Source organism: Cetorhinus maximus, chromosome 1, assembly GCF_964194155.1.
Source record: "Cetorhinus maximus chromosome 1, sCetMax3.hap1.1, whole genome shotgun sequence".
In the NCBI taxonomy this organism is placed as follows: domain Eukaryota; kingdom Metazoa; phylum Chordata; class Chondrichthyes; order Lamniformes; family Cetorhinidae; genus Cetorhinus; species Cetorhinus maximus.
Genome location: NC_135879.1, coordinates 98,138,257 through 98,155,686, shown reverse-complemented (window position 1 = coordinate 98,155,686; position 17,430 = coordinate 98,138,257). Strand labels below are relative to the sequence as shown.

The following is a 17,430-nucleotide window of genomic DNA, read 5'->3' as shown; positions in this document are numbered from 1 at the left end:
AGGGGATGGGCTTTGAGCCATGAGGTAGAGGCTGTTAAAAATAAAAGTTAACTTGAAGTTTGTGTTAAAATGGACCCACGGTTAGAATCAGAGGAACTTAATCAGCAGAAGTGAGGATTTAGAGGGGTGAAACAGCAAGGGATGGCGGCAGATAGCTATACATTGATGGGTATGGTTAGGAGCTCCCTAGGGCAGCCTAGCAGGAGCCATCTAGTTGGGCCACCTTGTCTCAGTCTATATCAAGATTAAAGTCCCTCACAATTGTTACAAGCACCAATGGTTTCTTATTAAATGCTCTGTCCAACGGTATAACTCCTGTTAGGAGGCCCATAAACTACTCCCACTAGTGTTTTCTGATTCTTGCTATTTCTAATTTCCATCCATACTGATTCTACTTCATGATCTTCAGAGGCCGAATTCATTCTCACTTATGTCCTTATGTCATCCTTTACTATAAGAGCTACCCCAGTTCTTTTGCCATTCTGTCTGTCTGTTCAAAATATTGTGCACCCTGGAATATTCATTCCCCAACCTTGATCACCTTGTAACCATGTTTCTGTAATGATGATCAGATTTAAATCATTTACCTGTCTTTGTGCCACTAGCTCATTTACCTTATTGCAGATGCTTTGTACATTCAGATAAAGAACCTTTAACTTAATTTTTTACTTCTACCTGCAATGACCTTATTGGCTGTTGTACAATTTTTGTTAAACCCTCTGTACCTTCCTGACCCACTCTGCTTGTCTTTACCCCCATTGCTATACTGTTCCAAAGCCTCGACTCTTCTCTTTGAATTTCTAAATCTCCCTTCAACCGCCTCCCCAACCCACTCCCAATCTGTTGGTTTAACATGCTGTCCACAGCCCCAATTATATGATTGGCGAAGACACTGGTCCCAGCCCAGTTCAAGTAGAGCCTATCCCAATGGAATAGCTCACTCTTCCCTGAGTACTGATGCCAGTGCCCCATGAAGTGAAACCCTTTCTCCCCACAACACTCTTTGAGCCACGTGTTTAATTCCCTGATCCAATTAACCCTATGCCAATTGGCGTGTGGCTCAGGTAACAATTCAGAAATGATTATCTTTTTTGTTCTCCATTTTAATTTGGACCCTAATACCTCAAAATCTCTTGGTAAAACATCATTCCTGGCTCTACCTTTGTCATTGGTTCCCACATGGACCACAACGACTGGATCTTTCCCCTCCCACTCTGTTTGTCTCCAGCCGTGAGGAGATCTCCTTAATGCTGGCACCTGGCAGGCAACACAACCTTTGAAGCTCCCTGTTGTGGCTGCAGAGAACAGTATCTATCCTCCTGACTATGCTGTCTCCTATCACTACCACATTCCTCTTCGCTCCACCCACTTGAATGGCATCCTTCACCATGCTGTTATGGTCAGTCCATTCATCCACCTTGCAGTCCTTCTCCTCATCCACACAGCTAGCAAGCACCTCGTACCTGTTGGACAAAGTCAGGGGCTGAGGCTCCTCCATCACTACATGCTGAGTCCCCACACCAACCTGACCTGCAGTCACACCATCCCCTCACCCGATGCATCATGGGCCAGAATTTTCTGTTTGGCGTGTGGGGGCGGGCCCCACATGCCAACATGTAAAATGACACGCAGTGATGTCGGGCGTGCGTTCCTACGTCATCACGCGTCATTCCGATCTTTCGTTCGGTGGGTGTGCACCGGAGTTGGCTGTGCACCCAGTGAACTGTCAAAGGCCTGTTAAGGCCATTAATAAACTAATTAACCAAATGGACAGGGCTTAACCTTAAGGTTGGCGGGCCCAGGCAGCCTTCGCATTTTTCATGAAATCTCATCCACGGGTGGGATGAGGTTTCATGAAGTGTTCATTAAATTAATAAATATTTTTTAAACGTTTGATAAACATGTCCCAGCTCATGTGACGCTGTCACATGAGGGGACAAGTGTAAATGATTTTTAATTTTTTTTATTTTGATGTTTCAAATTGAACTTAATCTCCCTGAGGCAGCTCTGTGCCTCAGGGAGATTTCTGCACTCTTGCGCGCGCATGCGTGAAAGAGCACAGGCCCCGACTCTCCCTCCTCCCCACGCCCGCACAGGTAGCGCTCACTACTGGGCGCGCATCACGCTGGGTGGGCCTTAATTGGCTCGTCCATGTAAAATGGCAGCGCGCAGCCAATCGCGGGCGGCGATTGGCTCTGTGCCCCCTGCACTCACTCCTGATCGACCCATAGTGTCTGCAGCTCTGTCTCCAGGCCAATGACTCTGAGCCGAAGCTCCTCAAGCTCCAGACGCTTAGTGCAGACGTGTTTGCCCTGGATCACACTGGTATCTAGGAGCTAGCACATTCTGTAGTCGCAACACATCACCTGCCCTGTCATCTTTATTATATGTTACTTAGTTAATTAATTACTTTTCCTTACTTAATTTATAATTAATAAACCCCATTACTCCCAGTAACCTTTACTACTGCTAGTAGACCTTAATACTACCAGTAGAATCTTACAATTATTAATAATTTACACACTTTTAAAAGATAAAGGAGCAAAATACTCACTAACCAATCACTTATCTGCTTCCTTGTGACCTCTCACTTTGATAATTCTCCGAATGCGGTTGGTCCACAGGCTGAGCCCCACTGACGGCACCACACCACTGGGTCCACTCTATAATGGACTCTCACTTCTCTCTGCACTCTTTAATGGACTGTTGCCTCTCACTCCATGCACTTTAATGGACTCTTGCCTCTCACTCTCTGTGCTCTTTAACTTCCGTTATGGCTTGTGCTCCTTGCTGAACAAGCGGTAATGATATTTTTATCCAAACCACTGCTAGAGTTATTTTCGAATCAATGGTGAGGTGTGCAAGTTGTGCACCTTCCCTCCATTATAAGATCAGAAAAGGGGGATGTTCACAGATGATTGCACAATGTTCAGCAATATTTGTGACTCCTCAGGTACTGAAACAGTCTGTCCAGATCTGGACAACATCCAGGCTTTGGCTGATAAGCAAGTAACATTTGTGCCACACAAGTGCCAGGCAATGACCATCTCCAACAAGAGAGAATCTAACCACTTCCCCAAGGCATTCAATGGCATTACCATCACTGAACCCCCCACTATTAACATCCTGGGGGTTGCCATTGACCAGAAACTGAACAGCACCTGCCATATAAATACTGTGGCTACAAGAGCAGGACAGAAGCTAGGCATTCTACGGAGAGTTCCTCATCTCCCCAAAGCCTATATATCCATTGACTGCAAGGCACAAGTCAGGAGTGTGATGGAATACTCTCCACTTGCCTGGATGAGTGCAGGTCCAACAGTCAACAAACTCAACACCATCCAGGACAAAGCAGCCCGCTTGATTTGCACCCCATCCACCACAAACACAAACATTCTCTGCCTCCACCACCACTGCACAGTGGTAGTAGTGTGTACCACATACAAGATGCTTTCAAAGACTCTAACTTTACGATCTCCTCAGGCACTGTATCCTGTCCTGAATGTTCTTTCTTGAACTCTGACCTGAGTATCCCTTGTTCTTTATCCCACCATTAGTCACAGAGCTTTTAATTGCTTCTGTCCTACCCTTTAGAATTTCCTTCCTAAATATGTCTCTGCAGCAATGCACCTTTCGACAACACCTTTCAAACCCGCAACCTCTAACACGTAGAAAGACAAGGGCAGCAGATGCTGGCAACACCACCACCTGCAAGTTCCCTTCCAAGTCACTCACCATCCTGAATTGGAAATATATCGCCATTCCTTCACTGTCACTGGGTTAAAATCCTGGAACTCCCTCCCTAACAGCACGATGGGTGGTCCTACAGCACATGGACTGCAGCGGTTCAAGAAGGTAGCTCACCACCACCTTCTCAAGGGCAATTAGGGATGAGCAATAAATGCTGGCCTAGCCAGCAATGCTCACATCCCATGAATGAATATACAAAAACAAAAGAGCACCAAGGGTAGTTCACACTTTGATTTATTTTTACACTTTTCACATGGGAATGGGGTCTCTTCTAATTGTTGCATCTATTTTATGGCATGGCAGAAATCAGTAGCTTGAGGTGTGAGGAACTGAAACCCAAACCCACAGTATCCCACTGTGCCACAGTTCATTGTAGATGTGGCAGAAGTAAGTGAGGCGTGGAGCAGAGATGGAAGGAGGAAACGAATGTGTCATAAACATACCGAGGGAAGGGCAAATTTAAGATAAAATTGATTAGCAAGATCATTGATTATGATTTCCATAAATATGAGAGAAATCATAAATTCCCAAGTGCAAAATAATTTTCTTGTTATATGTTGCTGTGAATCACAAACTGATTATTCTTTGTTAACTATGTCATAATACCCCATCACAACACTGTCACTGCAACATCTCCTTAAGCTTTTTCCACTGTTGCCCAGCTGTGGCGGTAAGAATATCTCCCTTCAATTTTTAATTTTGTTTCAACACATATGTATAATGAAGAAAGTAGAAGACTGCAGCTGCGCCTTTACCAATTAATATCATTTGAAGCCCTTGATTTTTAAGTTATACCCTTGCTGTTTACTCTTGATATGCACACACGGGTCTGGATGTATTTTAATATCTTAAATACCCGTGCTTAAATTTTAAAAGTAGTTTTATTAGTGTAACCTTAAATATTGAAGTTGATTGAGAAAATGTTACTGCACCTCATTTGATACAGTGTGAAATCATTTTGGAAGAGAACTGTGAACAATACTGTATTATTTTGAAGCTAGGATTTTTTCTTAATGTTTCTTATAGTTGCACTCTTAATGAATTAGTACAAGGTAGCACAAAATGAAATTTCACTTTACTTTCGGTAAAGCTGTAGTCACTTGCAGAATTTTCCTTTAACTGTTTAAATGGTTTTGTAGTCTGCGTAACACAATAGACCACATAGAATCCATGGAAGAAATTGGCTTCATTGGAACAGGGGCATTTTTGTTGCTGTTTGTTTGCTAATCATGCAATTTTGAATCTGACCCCATTCCATTAAAGTCATAATTTCCGGTGCTAGTGGATAAGGAGAATCCCACCATACCACTCTTAATTTGGTTTCTACACTAATTTATGGTCTCCCAACACCACATTCAAAATCCTTGACCTCTCCTGTAAATCTTTCCATTGCCTTGCCCCACTCCATCTTTGCAATCTCCTCAGGCACTGTATGTTCTTTCTCTCACTCTGACCTGAGTATCACCTGTTCTTTGATCCACCATTAGTTGCAGTGCTTTTAACTGCTTCTGTCCTACTCTTTAGGACTTCCTTCCTGAATATGTGTCTCTTTTTTTTCTAATATCTTTCTCCTTTTCTTTCTCTATCCTTTCTCTTTTTTTCTTAAAAAAAAACTCATCACAGGACCCAATTCTTAACAATCTTTTTGTCCATGTCTTGTCCATGACACAAACAATTCCTTCCATTTCCACAGCATTCCACAGCATCCACCTCCAACCCGTTTCTCCTTTATGCCAATGAAACCCTGGTCTCTCAAGGCTTGGTTTCTCTAATGCTGTTGCTGCGAGCTCTCCAGCATCAATCTGCCACAAGTTTAGACTCCTCTAAAACAACACATTTCATTTCCTCATCCACAGTAAGCCCTGTTTCCAAGTCCTCTCCAAAATCAATGACTCTAGACCCCAGCAGTTGATTCGACACTCGCCCACCTTCCATTGCCTCCTCCTGTGTTACATTCCTGCATGCACCCTTCACTCTTCGGAAGTTAGATTTCTTAGCCTTTCTATCATCAACAGCTACTTATTCATCCACTGTGATCCTGCTGTCCTTTGGAGTTTTCTTCCTAATTCCTTCCCTACTTTTGAAAGCACCTTCAAAACTCCCCTCTGCAAAAGTACTTTCCTATCCGAGCTTCTCTGTTCCCTTCTTGCACCTCTTTTTTATTCACTATATCCCCTTTTCTCCTTCATTGTAAGTTGTCCTTGGTCTTGCTATATAAATGCAAGTTCTTATGGCTGTGATTGTAGTTGTAGTGATACAAGTCGGAAATTAATACTTGGAACATTTAGTCTACATTGGGTTTATCTTCACTTTCATTATCCAAAGCGAGTAATGCCCTGTAATGCGAGTAATACCATGCTGTTATTTTATAATCCTTTGAATATAGGAAGTGCAAAAGTTATGGCACCTAAAACAACAAATGGGTTGCTATGATATATCCAGTGATGGCCTGACCTGATGTCTGGTAATACAGTGGATGACTTTTAGCTGATTATCTGGTGGAGAGAAATCATCTTTTAGATTTCTACTGGCATTGGACATGATTTAATCAAAATGTTCATCTCCTCTCAGTAATGTTCTTGGACTGTTGTAGTTCTCAGTTTCCATCAGTGGAGGAAGCTGCTGTCAACTGTTGTCACTGAGAAGCAACCTCTTGTGGCAGAACCCAAAGAAGAACATTGTAACTGTATTATTTATTTCTGTGCTTTCTAACTAGTTTGTTAGATCAGATTGAATATTAACTGAACAGTTTGACATTTTGGGGAAATTCATTATTCAACTTCACTGTTAACTTGTATTTTTGCAAAGTGGCAATATTTATATAATATGACCATTGACTTAACGTGATACAGAACGTGTTACAAAAATCTATTGCAATACTGTTGCTGTCAGCTGTTAGTTCAATCGCATGCAGGAAAGGAACATTTTTACCTCAGTGCTACTCTTAGAATGTTTCAATTATGCTTCATGAGTATGAAGTATTTTTTTTTGGAATGAGTGAATTGATGTAGTTTGGTATTGTAAGAATAAAGTAAAAGCTAGTGATTGAGCTGGGTTAAAAAGAAGAGCAACAGCATGCACACAGACAAAAGGGCAACAAGAGAAGAAGAGTATGATTGTCAATTGATTTCTATATTCTGATATTTATGTTATTTGATTACTAGGGGCTCGTGGACACTTATCATCTACTGACTGTCGGTCTTGTCAGTCAAGTCTGCATGCCTCAAAAGCTGGAAAAGAACCATTTACATTGTGTAAATGTAAGTGTTTGGATTATTGATATTCTTCGGATATTTTAATTCCTGATTGAGCACTTGAATGCAACACTAACAGAATTTTAGACACAGAGGTTGTCTAGGAATCTAGACCACAGGGCACAGTTTCAGGGTTAGGAGCTGATCATCTAGGACTGAGATGAGAAGAAATTTCTTTACTCAAAGGGTTGTGAACCTTTGGCATTCTGTACCCCAGAGGGTTGTGGATGCTCCACTGTTGACTATGTTTAAGGCTGCAATAGACAGATTTTTGGTTTCTCAGGGAATCAAGGGATGTGGGGAGCAGGCGGGAAAGTAGAGCTGAAACCTGAGATCAGTCATGATCATATTGAATGGCAGAGCAGACTGAACTGTATGGTCTACTCCTATTCCTGTCTCTTGTGTTTTTGGGTTCTTAATGTGTTCTTGTGAATCTTTGCAGTGGAGAGAATATGGAGGAAAGGGATTATAAGGCATGTGTGTCAGTTTTTATTCTGTGGTGGCAAATTTTAACCTACAATGATAATTTTTATAAAGCTATTATATGCTCTGTCATTTTATAATAAAATTTCTTTCTACATGAGGGAATTATTAAGCCTTTCTGAACTGCCATGGAATTTTAACTTCAGAAAGCTGCTTGTGTATTTTTGTGGAACAGCACAGCTTGTGGGTATAGGTGTAGCCTGTGCAGCTTCAGTGTGTTAGGAAATGTTATTGGATGGGGAGGGTGCAAGCTAAATTCAAATTCATTTAATTAAATAAATCTAGAATAAAAAGCTAGTCTCAGTAATAGTGATCACAATTGTCGTAAAACCCATCTGGTTCACAAGTGTCCTTTAGAAAAGGAAATCTGCTGTCCAAACCTGTTCTGGCCTATATGTGACTCAAGACCCACAGCAATGTGGTTGTCTTAACTGCCCTCTGAAATGGCCCAGCAAGCCATTCAGTTGTACCAAACTGCAAAGCAAAGTTTAATAAAAATAAAACTGGACAGACCTCCCAATATTCACCTAGGGAGCAGACTAAACAAGGGCACATCCTGCCCAGTTGGCCCTACAAAGTCTTTCACACTAACATCTGGGACTTTTGCCGAAATTTGGATAGCTGTCTCATAGACTAGTTTAGCAATAGCCTGACTACCTTACAGCCAATGTTGCAGAGCTCCTCCTTCACCATTTTGTCCTGACCCACTGGCAGGATAGACCCATCAGTTGGTAAGGAGTAGCCTCGGAGTCCTCAACATTGATTCCAGAGCCTATGGAGTTCCATGGCATCCAGTCAAACATATTCAAGGAAATCTACTGCCCTCCTTCAACTGATGAATCAGTACTCCCCAACGTTGAATGCCACTTGGAAGAAGCACTGAATGTGGCAAAGGCATAGAACGTACTCTAGGTAGGAGGCTTCAATGTCCATCACAAAGAGTGCATCAGTAGTGCCATTACTGATAGCTGCCTGAGTCCTGAAGGATACATCTGCCAGGCTGGGCCAGTGGCAGGTGGTGAGGGAACCCACGTGAGTGAAAAGCCTACTTGACTTTGTCCTCACCAAACAACCTGTCATAGATGCATCTGTCCATGGCAGTATTGGTAGAAATGACCTTAGGAGGTGAAGTCCCACCTTGTCACCCTTCATTGTGTTGTGTGGCACTACCACCATGCAAATTAGGATAGATTCAGAACAGATCTGGCAACTCAAAACTAGGCATCCATGATCTGTTGCGGGTCATCAGCAGAATTGTATCCAAACACAATCTGTAACCTCATAGCCTGGCATATCCCTCATTCTACCATTACCTTCAAGCCAGGGGGTCACCCTGCTTCAGTGATGAGTGCAGAATGAATGTCAGGAACAGCGCCAGGCATACTTAAAAATGGGGTGCCAACTTGGTGAAAATGCAACACAGGAACACGTGCATGCTAACAGCAGAAGAGCATGCTATATACAAGAGCTAAGCAATCCCACAGCCAATGGATTAGATCTAAACTCTGCAGCCCTGCCATATCCAATCATGAATGATGGTGGACAATTAAATAACTAACAGGAGAAGGACAATTAAATAACTAACAGGAGAAGGACAATCCCCATCTTTAATAATGGTGGAGCCCAGCATCTGAGGGCAAAGGAAAAGGCTGAAGCATTTGCAACCATCTTCTGCCAGAGGTACTGAGTAGATGATCCATCTAGGCTTCCCCTTGAGATCCCCAGCATTACAGATACCTGTCTTCAGTCAATTCAATTCACTCCACATGATACCCAGAAACTGAAGACATTGGATACAACAAAAGCTCTGGGTCCCAACAGTATCCCAGCAGTAGTACTGAAAACTTCTACGCCAATACCAGCCATGCCTCTAGCCAAACTGTTCCAGTACAGTTGCAACACTAGCATCTACGCAACAATGTGGAAAGTTACTCAGAAATGCCCTGTCCACAAAAACAGGATTAATCCAATCTAGCCAATTATCGCCTGTCTACTCTCAATCGTCAGCGAAGTGATGGAAGTGTGTCATTGACAATGCTACCAAGTGGCACTTACCAAATATCTGTTCACCAATGCTCAGTTTGGGTTCTGCCAGCACGACCTGGCTCCAGACCTTACTACAGCCTTGGTCCAAACGTGGACAAAAGAACACTGAATTCCAGAAGTGAGGTGACAGTGGCTGCTCTTGACATCAAGGCAGCATTTGACAAGTGTGGCATCAAGGAGCCCTGGCAAAACTGAAGTCAATGGGAATCAGACTGGCGGTGGGGGGGTGCAGTGCAGGGGATTGTGAGGGTGTTGGTAGTGGGAGTGGGGGAGCTCTCCACTCACTGGAATCAAAGGAAGATGTTTATGGTTGGAGGGTAATGTCCTAGATCCAAACACCTTCAACTGCCACATCAATGACCTCCCTCCAGCTTAATGTCAGAAGCAGGGATTTTCGCTGATTGCACAGTGTCTATTACCATTCACAACTCCTTAGATAATGAAACAGTCGGTCCCGTGTGCAGCAAGACCTAGACACCATTCAGGCTTGGTTTGATAACTGAGCATTAATATTCATACCACTCAAGTGCCAAACATGACCCTTCACAACAAGAGAATCTAACCGCCTCTCTCGATATTCAATGACACTGCCATCACAGAATCTCTCATTATCAACATCCTGGGGGTTACCATTGGTCAGAAACTTAACTAGACCAGCCATATAAATACTATGGCTCCAGGATCAGGCCAAAGCCTGGGAGTAGAATTTTTCGCTGAGTGGCGGGCTTGCGCCCAACCCACTCGAGTATAAAATAGCGCATGATGACGTCGGGCAAGTGGGTCAGCTGGGTGCCTTCGTCAACAGAAAGGGATTCCACTCCATGAACATGCAGATAGTGTGTGACCATAGGATTACTATTTTACAAGTCTGTGCAAGGTACCCTGGCAGCTCCCATGACACATATATCCTGAGACACTCCCAGGTGCCGAGGCTCTTCAGTGCTCCAGCCTGACTGGATGGATGGCTGCTAGGTGACAAGGGCTACCCCTTGAAAAGGTGTCTTATGACGCCTCTCCACCACCCAAGAACAGAGGCAGAGCAGCGGTATAACAGGAGCCATGCTTCCACAAGGGCAGCGATAGAGAGAACCATAGGTCTTCTGAAGATGCGTTTCCGATGGCTTGACCGTTCAGGGGGAGCACTACAATATCCCCCAGAGCGGGTGTCACTGATAGTGGTTGCATGCTGCACTCTCCACAATCTGGCACTGGCAAGGGGGGACCCACTGGAGGAAGGGGATCTTGAGGCAGCTCCACAGGCCACAGATAATGAATCCAGTAGTGAGTCAGAAGAGGAGCACGTTGAGGAGAATGCTGAGGGCATGCAGGCAGACCCCTGTAACCTCCAGGGAGGCAGGGACACCAGGGACACCCTGATCCAACGCTCCTTCAGCTAGGCTGCCACATAAGTGCTGCTGCCTCTGTCCCGGATGTCTGCAATGACCCTTTCCTTTAACTCCAAAGTCCACTCTGCCTGTGCAATAATGTTTCGAGCCGCCCACATCCAGCATTACACACTGGTGCACCCTGCACCACATTAAATAAGAAAGGTGAAGCATACTCATGCCATTGTGACAAAAGAAAATTAATCTCATGCTGACAGTCAAAACAAATTAACAGAATCTTCTCTGGTCTTCAACCCCAGACCAGTAAACATAAACAAAACATTGCACAACAGAAGATCACCATGACTAGTCCCTGTTGTGCACATGGTGCCTTAAACTTACATTTGCGAGTGCTACATCTTTGTGCTCCATCCTTGCTGGCAGCAATATTGGAGACAGCCTACTGACTCTGCTGTCCTGTTGGCCTTGATGACCATGGCAGTTGTCCTGTTGCCAGTGGAGCCTGTGCTGGCCTTGCCTGGGAGGGAGCAGCCAGTGCCATGGCTCCCCAGTCACTGCAGCCTCATCAGATGCCACGGTCATGGCAGAGGGGTGGAGGAGCTGCTGCCGTCATCCAGAGGACCCTGAGAGGGGCCCGCAGAAACAACAGGCAGCTCATGCGCCAATGTGAGGTTGCCCTGGACCTCCCTGCTCACCATTGATGGACGGGCACTTAAGTGGGATACTGGGTGCCTCATCCATCTCCCACATGGACACTGACCACCTGAGGTCAATCCTTGTGTGAGGCTTGCAGGTCTGAGCGCAACCCCAGGAACCTCTGATTCTGTTCCTGGAGCTGCCTCTCCTTGAGAATCGCCTCTCTCTCAATGGAGGAGGCAGTGCGCTTGGCCATAAGGGTCAACGCAGTGCTGGTGCTTCGTAATGGACTCCTCCATAATGGACACCGTGGCACGCATACCCTCATGGATCTTCACCAGATCCTCCTGCACATCTCGCTGGACATCCAGCATCTGCCGCCTAATGGACGACTCCAGAGGCTCATCATCTGCCTTCAACTCAGCATCGTCCTGGTCCCCAGCAGTCTGCACCTCAAGTGAGTGTGAATGTGCACCAACAGTCTAGCTGAAGATCTAAAGCCCACCGAGGTGCTGGTATCTGTGCTGGTGCCTGGTTCAGAGAGCGGGTGTGACTGGTGCATCTGGAGCCTGGCGGTCCTCTGGCGTCAGGGATTGGTCTTCGGGTTCCTGCAATTTGGTGCATGGTGGCAAACCCAAGGGAGAACAACGACATGTCATTAGTTTAAGTCATCACATTGTCACTGTGCATGCCAGGCACCCTGGTGAGACCATGGAGATCTACATCATGGTGCCATCATCTTTCACTGATCAATGGGGACTCCAGTTTTGAAGCTCCCATCAATGATGAGACTACACAAGAATGTTTGCACCATCCAAAACTGTCATCTCTGTGCACTGCACTGTTACCTTCATCTGACACCCCATCCTCTCCATTACCGGCTGACCAAGCTGCGTGGCACCTCTCCAGCTCCAAGGTGTCCTGCTTGTATCTGGTTAGGATTAGGAGGTTTGCGGGCCTTCCAACGGGGTCCGCGCCCTTTCAATGTTGTTATGGCTTGTCTTCTCCTGAAAGGACAGAGGAGCATTAATTAGTCCACTCTCTACCTGCAGCGCCATTGCAACCCGGCTAACCCCACCTGAGAACACCTTGCAGGGCACGTCCGAGTCGTGGGCCTTGAGCTGCAAGGCACTCAGTCCAGGCAAACAGGTCTCACCCCCTTGGCCAGCTCAGGTGTGATTGACAGTTGGCGCTCAGACTCTAACACCCCTGAGCTCCACAGGGGGATGGCCAGTCCTTAATGCTTCAACACCCTGATCCATGCCAACACAGTATTCACCTTTCCTGAGCACAACAGGTCATTAAACCTCTTGTGGCACTGTACCCAGGTCCGCCGCATAGCATAATGGCTGCTGAGGAGCGCTGCCACCTCCTTCCATGCTCTTTTTCGAAAGGTGCGGTGGCTGCCTCCTTCCATCCCTGGGGACAAGGGTGTCCCTTCTGGCAGCCACCTCCTCCAGGAGGACTGCGAGGCCCTCATCAGAAAACCGTGGTGGGGGGGTGAGTGCCCACCCAACCTGCCCTCCCGCATGGCATCTGCAGCCGCACTTGAATCCATAATTTTTACTCCTGTTGACAACACCAAAGATGTTGTCTTCGCTGGCAGCTTTCCAGGGCCTGACTGTCCCGGTTTTAAACTGGCCGCCGGATTGCCATGGACCCAGCGACCGACAGGCCCCATCCCCTGCCTGCCCTTTCCTGACCATTGGGGAGCCGCCCATATTCGGGCCTTAATTGGCCTGCCAGCATGAAATTGCGGTCGGGGGCTGATCGTGAGCGGTGGCACCTTTCCTGGCTGCTCCCTGGCCTGCCAATTGTGCCAGCCCGCCGAACTCAAAATTCTGCCCTGGGTATTCTGCTGTGAGTAACTCCTGACTCCCCAAAGTTGCTCCACCATCGACAAGGCACAAGTCAGTAGTGTGGTGGAATACTCTCCACTTGCCTGAATAAGTGCAGATCCAGCAACACTCAAGAAGCTCAACATCATTCAGGACAAAGCAACCCGTTTGATTGACCCCGCCCCGCCATCCACGATCTTAAACATTCACTCCCTCCACTAGGGGCACCTAGTAGTAGAAATGTGTACTATCTGCAAGATGCGCTACAGCAACTCGCCAAGGTTTCTACACCAGCACTTTCCAAACCCCTGACATCTACTACCTTGAAGAAGATGGACAGCAGACGCATGGGAGCATCACTGCCTGCAGGTTCCAGTGCAAGTCACACACTATCCTGACTTTGAACTATATAGCCTTTCCGATATGGTTGCAGGGTCAAAATCCTGGAATTTTCTCCCAGGCAGCACTGGGGTGCACCTACACTTACAATAATTCAAGGAGGCAGCTCATCACCACCTTCTCAAGGGCAGTTAGGGCTGGGCAATAAATGCTGGCCTTGCCAATGGTGCCCATATCCAATGAACGAATAATAAAACAAAAGCTATCACTGCATATAAGAGTGCAAGCAAGTAAAGCTACTTTCCCCATGTGTTGGTTTGCTTTGGCTCCTTCTCTGGGGTTTTTCTTTGATCTGTCGAATTGCCACACTCCATTTGCACTCAGGACATGACAGCCAAGTCAACAAGTGACTACATGAACAGAAACACTATGGGCAGCTTCTCTATTTGAATCTAGCCTGTTATTACATATGTTATGATAACTCAGCAGCAGTTTTTTTTTAATTCATTCATGGGATGTGGGCATCACTGGCTCGGCAGGCATTTATTGCTCATCCCTAATTGCCCTTAAGAAGGTGGTGGCGAGCTGCCTTCTTGAACCGCTGCAGTCCATGTGCTGTAGGTACACCCACAGTGCTGTTAAGGAGGGAGTTCCAGGATTTTGACCCAGCGACAACCTTGATATATTTCCAAGTCAGGATGGTGAGTGGCTTCGAGGGGAATTTGCAAGTGGTGATGTTCCCACCTATCTGCTGCCCTTGTCCTTCTAGGTGGCAGTGGTCGTGGGTTTGGAAGGTGCTGCCTAAGGAGCCTTGGAGAATTCCTGCAGTGCATCTTATAGATGGTATACACCGTTGCTACCGTGCGTCGGTGGTGGAGGGAGTGAATGTTTGTTGATGCGGTGCCAATCAAGTTGGCTGCTTTGTTCTGGACGGTGTCAAGCTTCTTGAGTGTTGTTGGAGGTGCACTCATCCAGGCAAATGGAGAGTATTCCATCACACTCCTGACTTGTGCCTTTTAGATGGTGGACAGGCTTCGGAGAGTCAGGAGGTGACTTGCTCATCGCAGGATTCTAAGCCTCTGACCTGTCCTTGTAGCCACAGTATTTATATGGCTAGTCCAGTTTAATTTCTGGTCAATGATAACCCCCAGGATGTTGATAGTGGGGGATTCAGTGCTGGTAATGCCATTGAACATCAAGGGTGATGGTTAGATTCTGTCTTGTTGGAGGTGGTCATTGTCTGAAACTTGTGTGGTGTGAATGTTACATGCCACTTATCAGCCCAAGCCTGGATATTGTTCAGGTTTTGCTGCATTTGGACATGGACTGCTTCAGTATCTGGGGAGTCGCAAATGGTGCTGAACACTGTGCAATCATCAGCGAACATCCCCATTTCTGACCTTATGATGGAAGGAAGGTCATTGACGAAGCAGCTGAAGATGGTTGGGCCAAGGACACTACCCTGAGGAACTCCTGCAGTGATGTCCTGGAGCTGAGATGACTGACCTCCAACAACTACAACCAACTTCCTTTGTGCTAGGTATGACTCCAACCAGCGGCCTTGATGTCAAGGGCAGTCACTCTCACCTCACCTTGGGAGTTCAGCTCTTTTGTCCATGTATGATTGGCCGGGTTGGATTTGTCCTGCTTTTTGTGTACAGGACATACCTGAACAAATTTCCACATAGACGGGTACATGCTAGTGTTGTATCTGTACTGGAACAGCTTGGCTAGGGGTGCAGCAAGAGCACAAGTCTTCTGTTGCCGGAATATTGTCAGGGCCCATAAGTATCCAGTGACTTCAGCTGTTTTTTGATATCACTTGGAGTGAACCGAATTGGCTGAAGACTGGCATCTGTGATGCTGGGGACCTCCGGAAGAGGCCGAGATGGATCACTGCTCGGCACTTACGGCTGAAGATTGTCGCAAATGCTTCAGCCTTTTCTTTTGTACTGATGTGCTGGGCTCATTGAGGATGGGGATATTTGAAGAGCCTCCTCCTCCAGTGAGTTGTTTAGTTGTCCTCCACCATTCACGACTGGATGTCGCAGGACTGCAGAGTTTAGATCTGATCCGTTGGTTGTGGGATCGTTTAGCTCTGTCTATCACTTGCTGCTTATGCTGTTTGGCACACAAGTAGTCCTCTGTTGTAGCTTCACCACGTTGACCGCTCATTTTTAGGTATGCCTGGTGCTGCTCCTGGCATGCCCTCCTGCCCTCTTCATTGAACCAGGATTGATCCCTTGGCATGATGGTAATGGTAGAATGGGGATATGCAGGGCCATGAGGTTGTGTTCGAGTACAATTCTGCTGCTGCTGATGGCCCACAGCGCCTCATGGATGCCTAGTCTTGAGTTGCTAGACCTATTCGACATCTATCCCATTTAGCACAGTGGTAGTGCCACACAACACAATGGAGGGTATCCTCAATGTGAAGGCAGGACTTCACCTTCACAACGACTGTGCGGTGGTCATTCCTACCGATGCTGTCATGGACACAATGCATCTGCGGCAGGCAGGTTGGTGAGGATGAGGTCAACTATGTTTTTCCCTCTTGTTGGTTCCCTCACCACCTGCCGCAGACCCAGTCTAGCAGCTACGTTATTTAGGACTCGGCCAGCTCGGTCAGTAATAATGCTACCGAGCCACTCTTGGTGGTGGACAGTGAAGTCCCCACCCAGAGTACATTCTGCTCCCTTGCCTCCCTCAGTGCTTCCTCCAAGTGATGTTCAACATGGAGGAGCACTGATTCATCAGCTGAGGGAAGGTGGTACATGGTAATCAGCAGGAGGTTTCCTTGCCCATGTTTGACCTGATGCCATGAGACTTCATGGGGTCTGGAGTCAATGTTGAAGACCCCCAGGGCAACTCCCTCTCGACTGTATGCCACTGTAACGCCACCTCTGCTGCGTCTGTCCTTCCGGTGGGACAGGACATATCTAGGGATGGTGATGGTGATGTCTGGGACATGATCTGTAAGACATGATTCAGTGAGGATGATTATGTCAGGCTGTTGCTTGACTAGTCTGTCAGACAGCTCTCCCAATTTTGGCACTAGCCCCCAGATGTTAGTAAGGAGCACTTTGCAGGGTAGACAGGGCTGCAATTGCTGTTGTCGATTCCCGTGCCTAGGTTGATGCCGGGTGGTCTGTCCAGTTTCATTCCTTGTGACTTTGTAGCGGTTTGTTACAACTGAGTGGCTTGCTAGGCCATTTCACAGGGCATTTAAGAGTCAACCACACTGCTGTAGGTCTGGAGTCACATGTTGGCCAGACCAGGTAAGGACAGCAGATTTCCTTCCCTAAAGGGACATTAGTGAACCAGTGAATCGACAATGGTGTCTTGGTCATCATTAAACTTTTAATTCCAGATTTTTTATTGATTTATTTCACCATGGTAGGATTTGAACCAAGGCCCCAGAGCATTACCCTGGGTCTCTGGATTACTAGCCCAGTGACAATACCACTACACCATCGCCTCCCCTAGAGTCACAATCATACATGTAGGAAGTTGCGTGCTATATTTTCATTTAAGAATAATGCGGGTACCTTTAAGGCTGATGGGGTTAGAATTAGATGAAATTAGGGTGAGGGGGGGGGCCTCATGTGGAACCTAAACACCAGCATAGACCAGTTGGGCTGAATGGCCTGTCTTTGTGCTGTAGGTTTGATTCGCTCATCATGTGGTGCTTAATTTATTAATGTAATAGCATATCTCTGGCTATTGAGCTATTTGTTA

The 17,430-nt window shown here is 46.3% G+C and overlaps 1 protein-coding gene across 2 annotated transcripts in view; it reads left to right on the top strand.

Moving 5' to 3' along the window:
• Window positions 1–17,430, top strand: part of LOC144682046 (coiled-coil domain-containing protein 158-like) — a 200,675-nt gene that overhangs the window by 21,875 nt on the left and 161,370 nt on the right. For both annotated transcript variants that reach the window (XM_078544325.1, XM_078544317.1), the window contains exon 2: window positions 6,915–7,010. In XM_078544325.1, coding sequence (XP_078400451.1) covers window positions 6,915–7,010 — 96 coding nt within the window. The remainder of the gene's footprint in view (window positions 1–6,914; window positions 7,011–17,430) is intronic.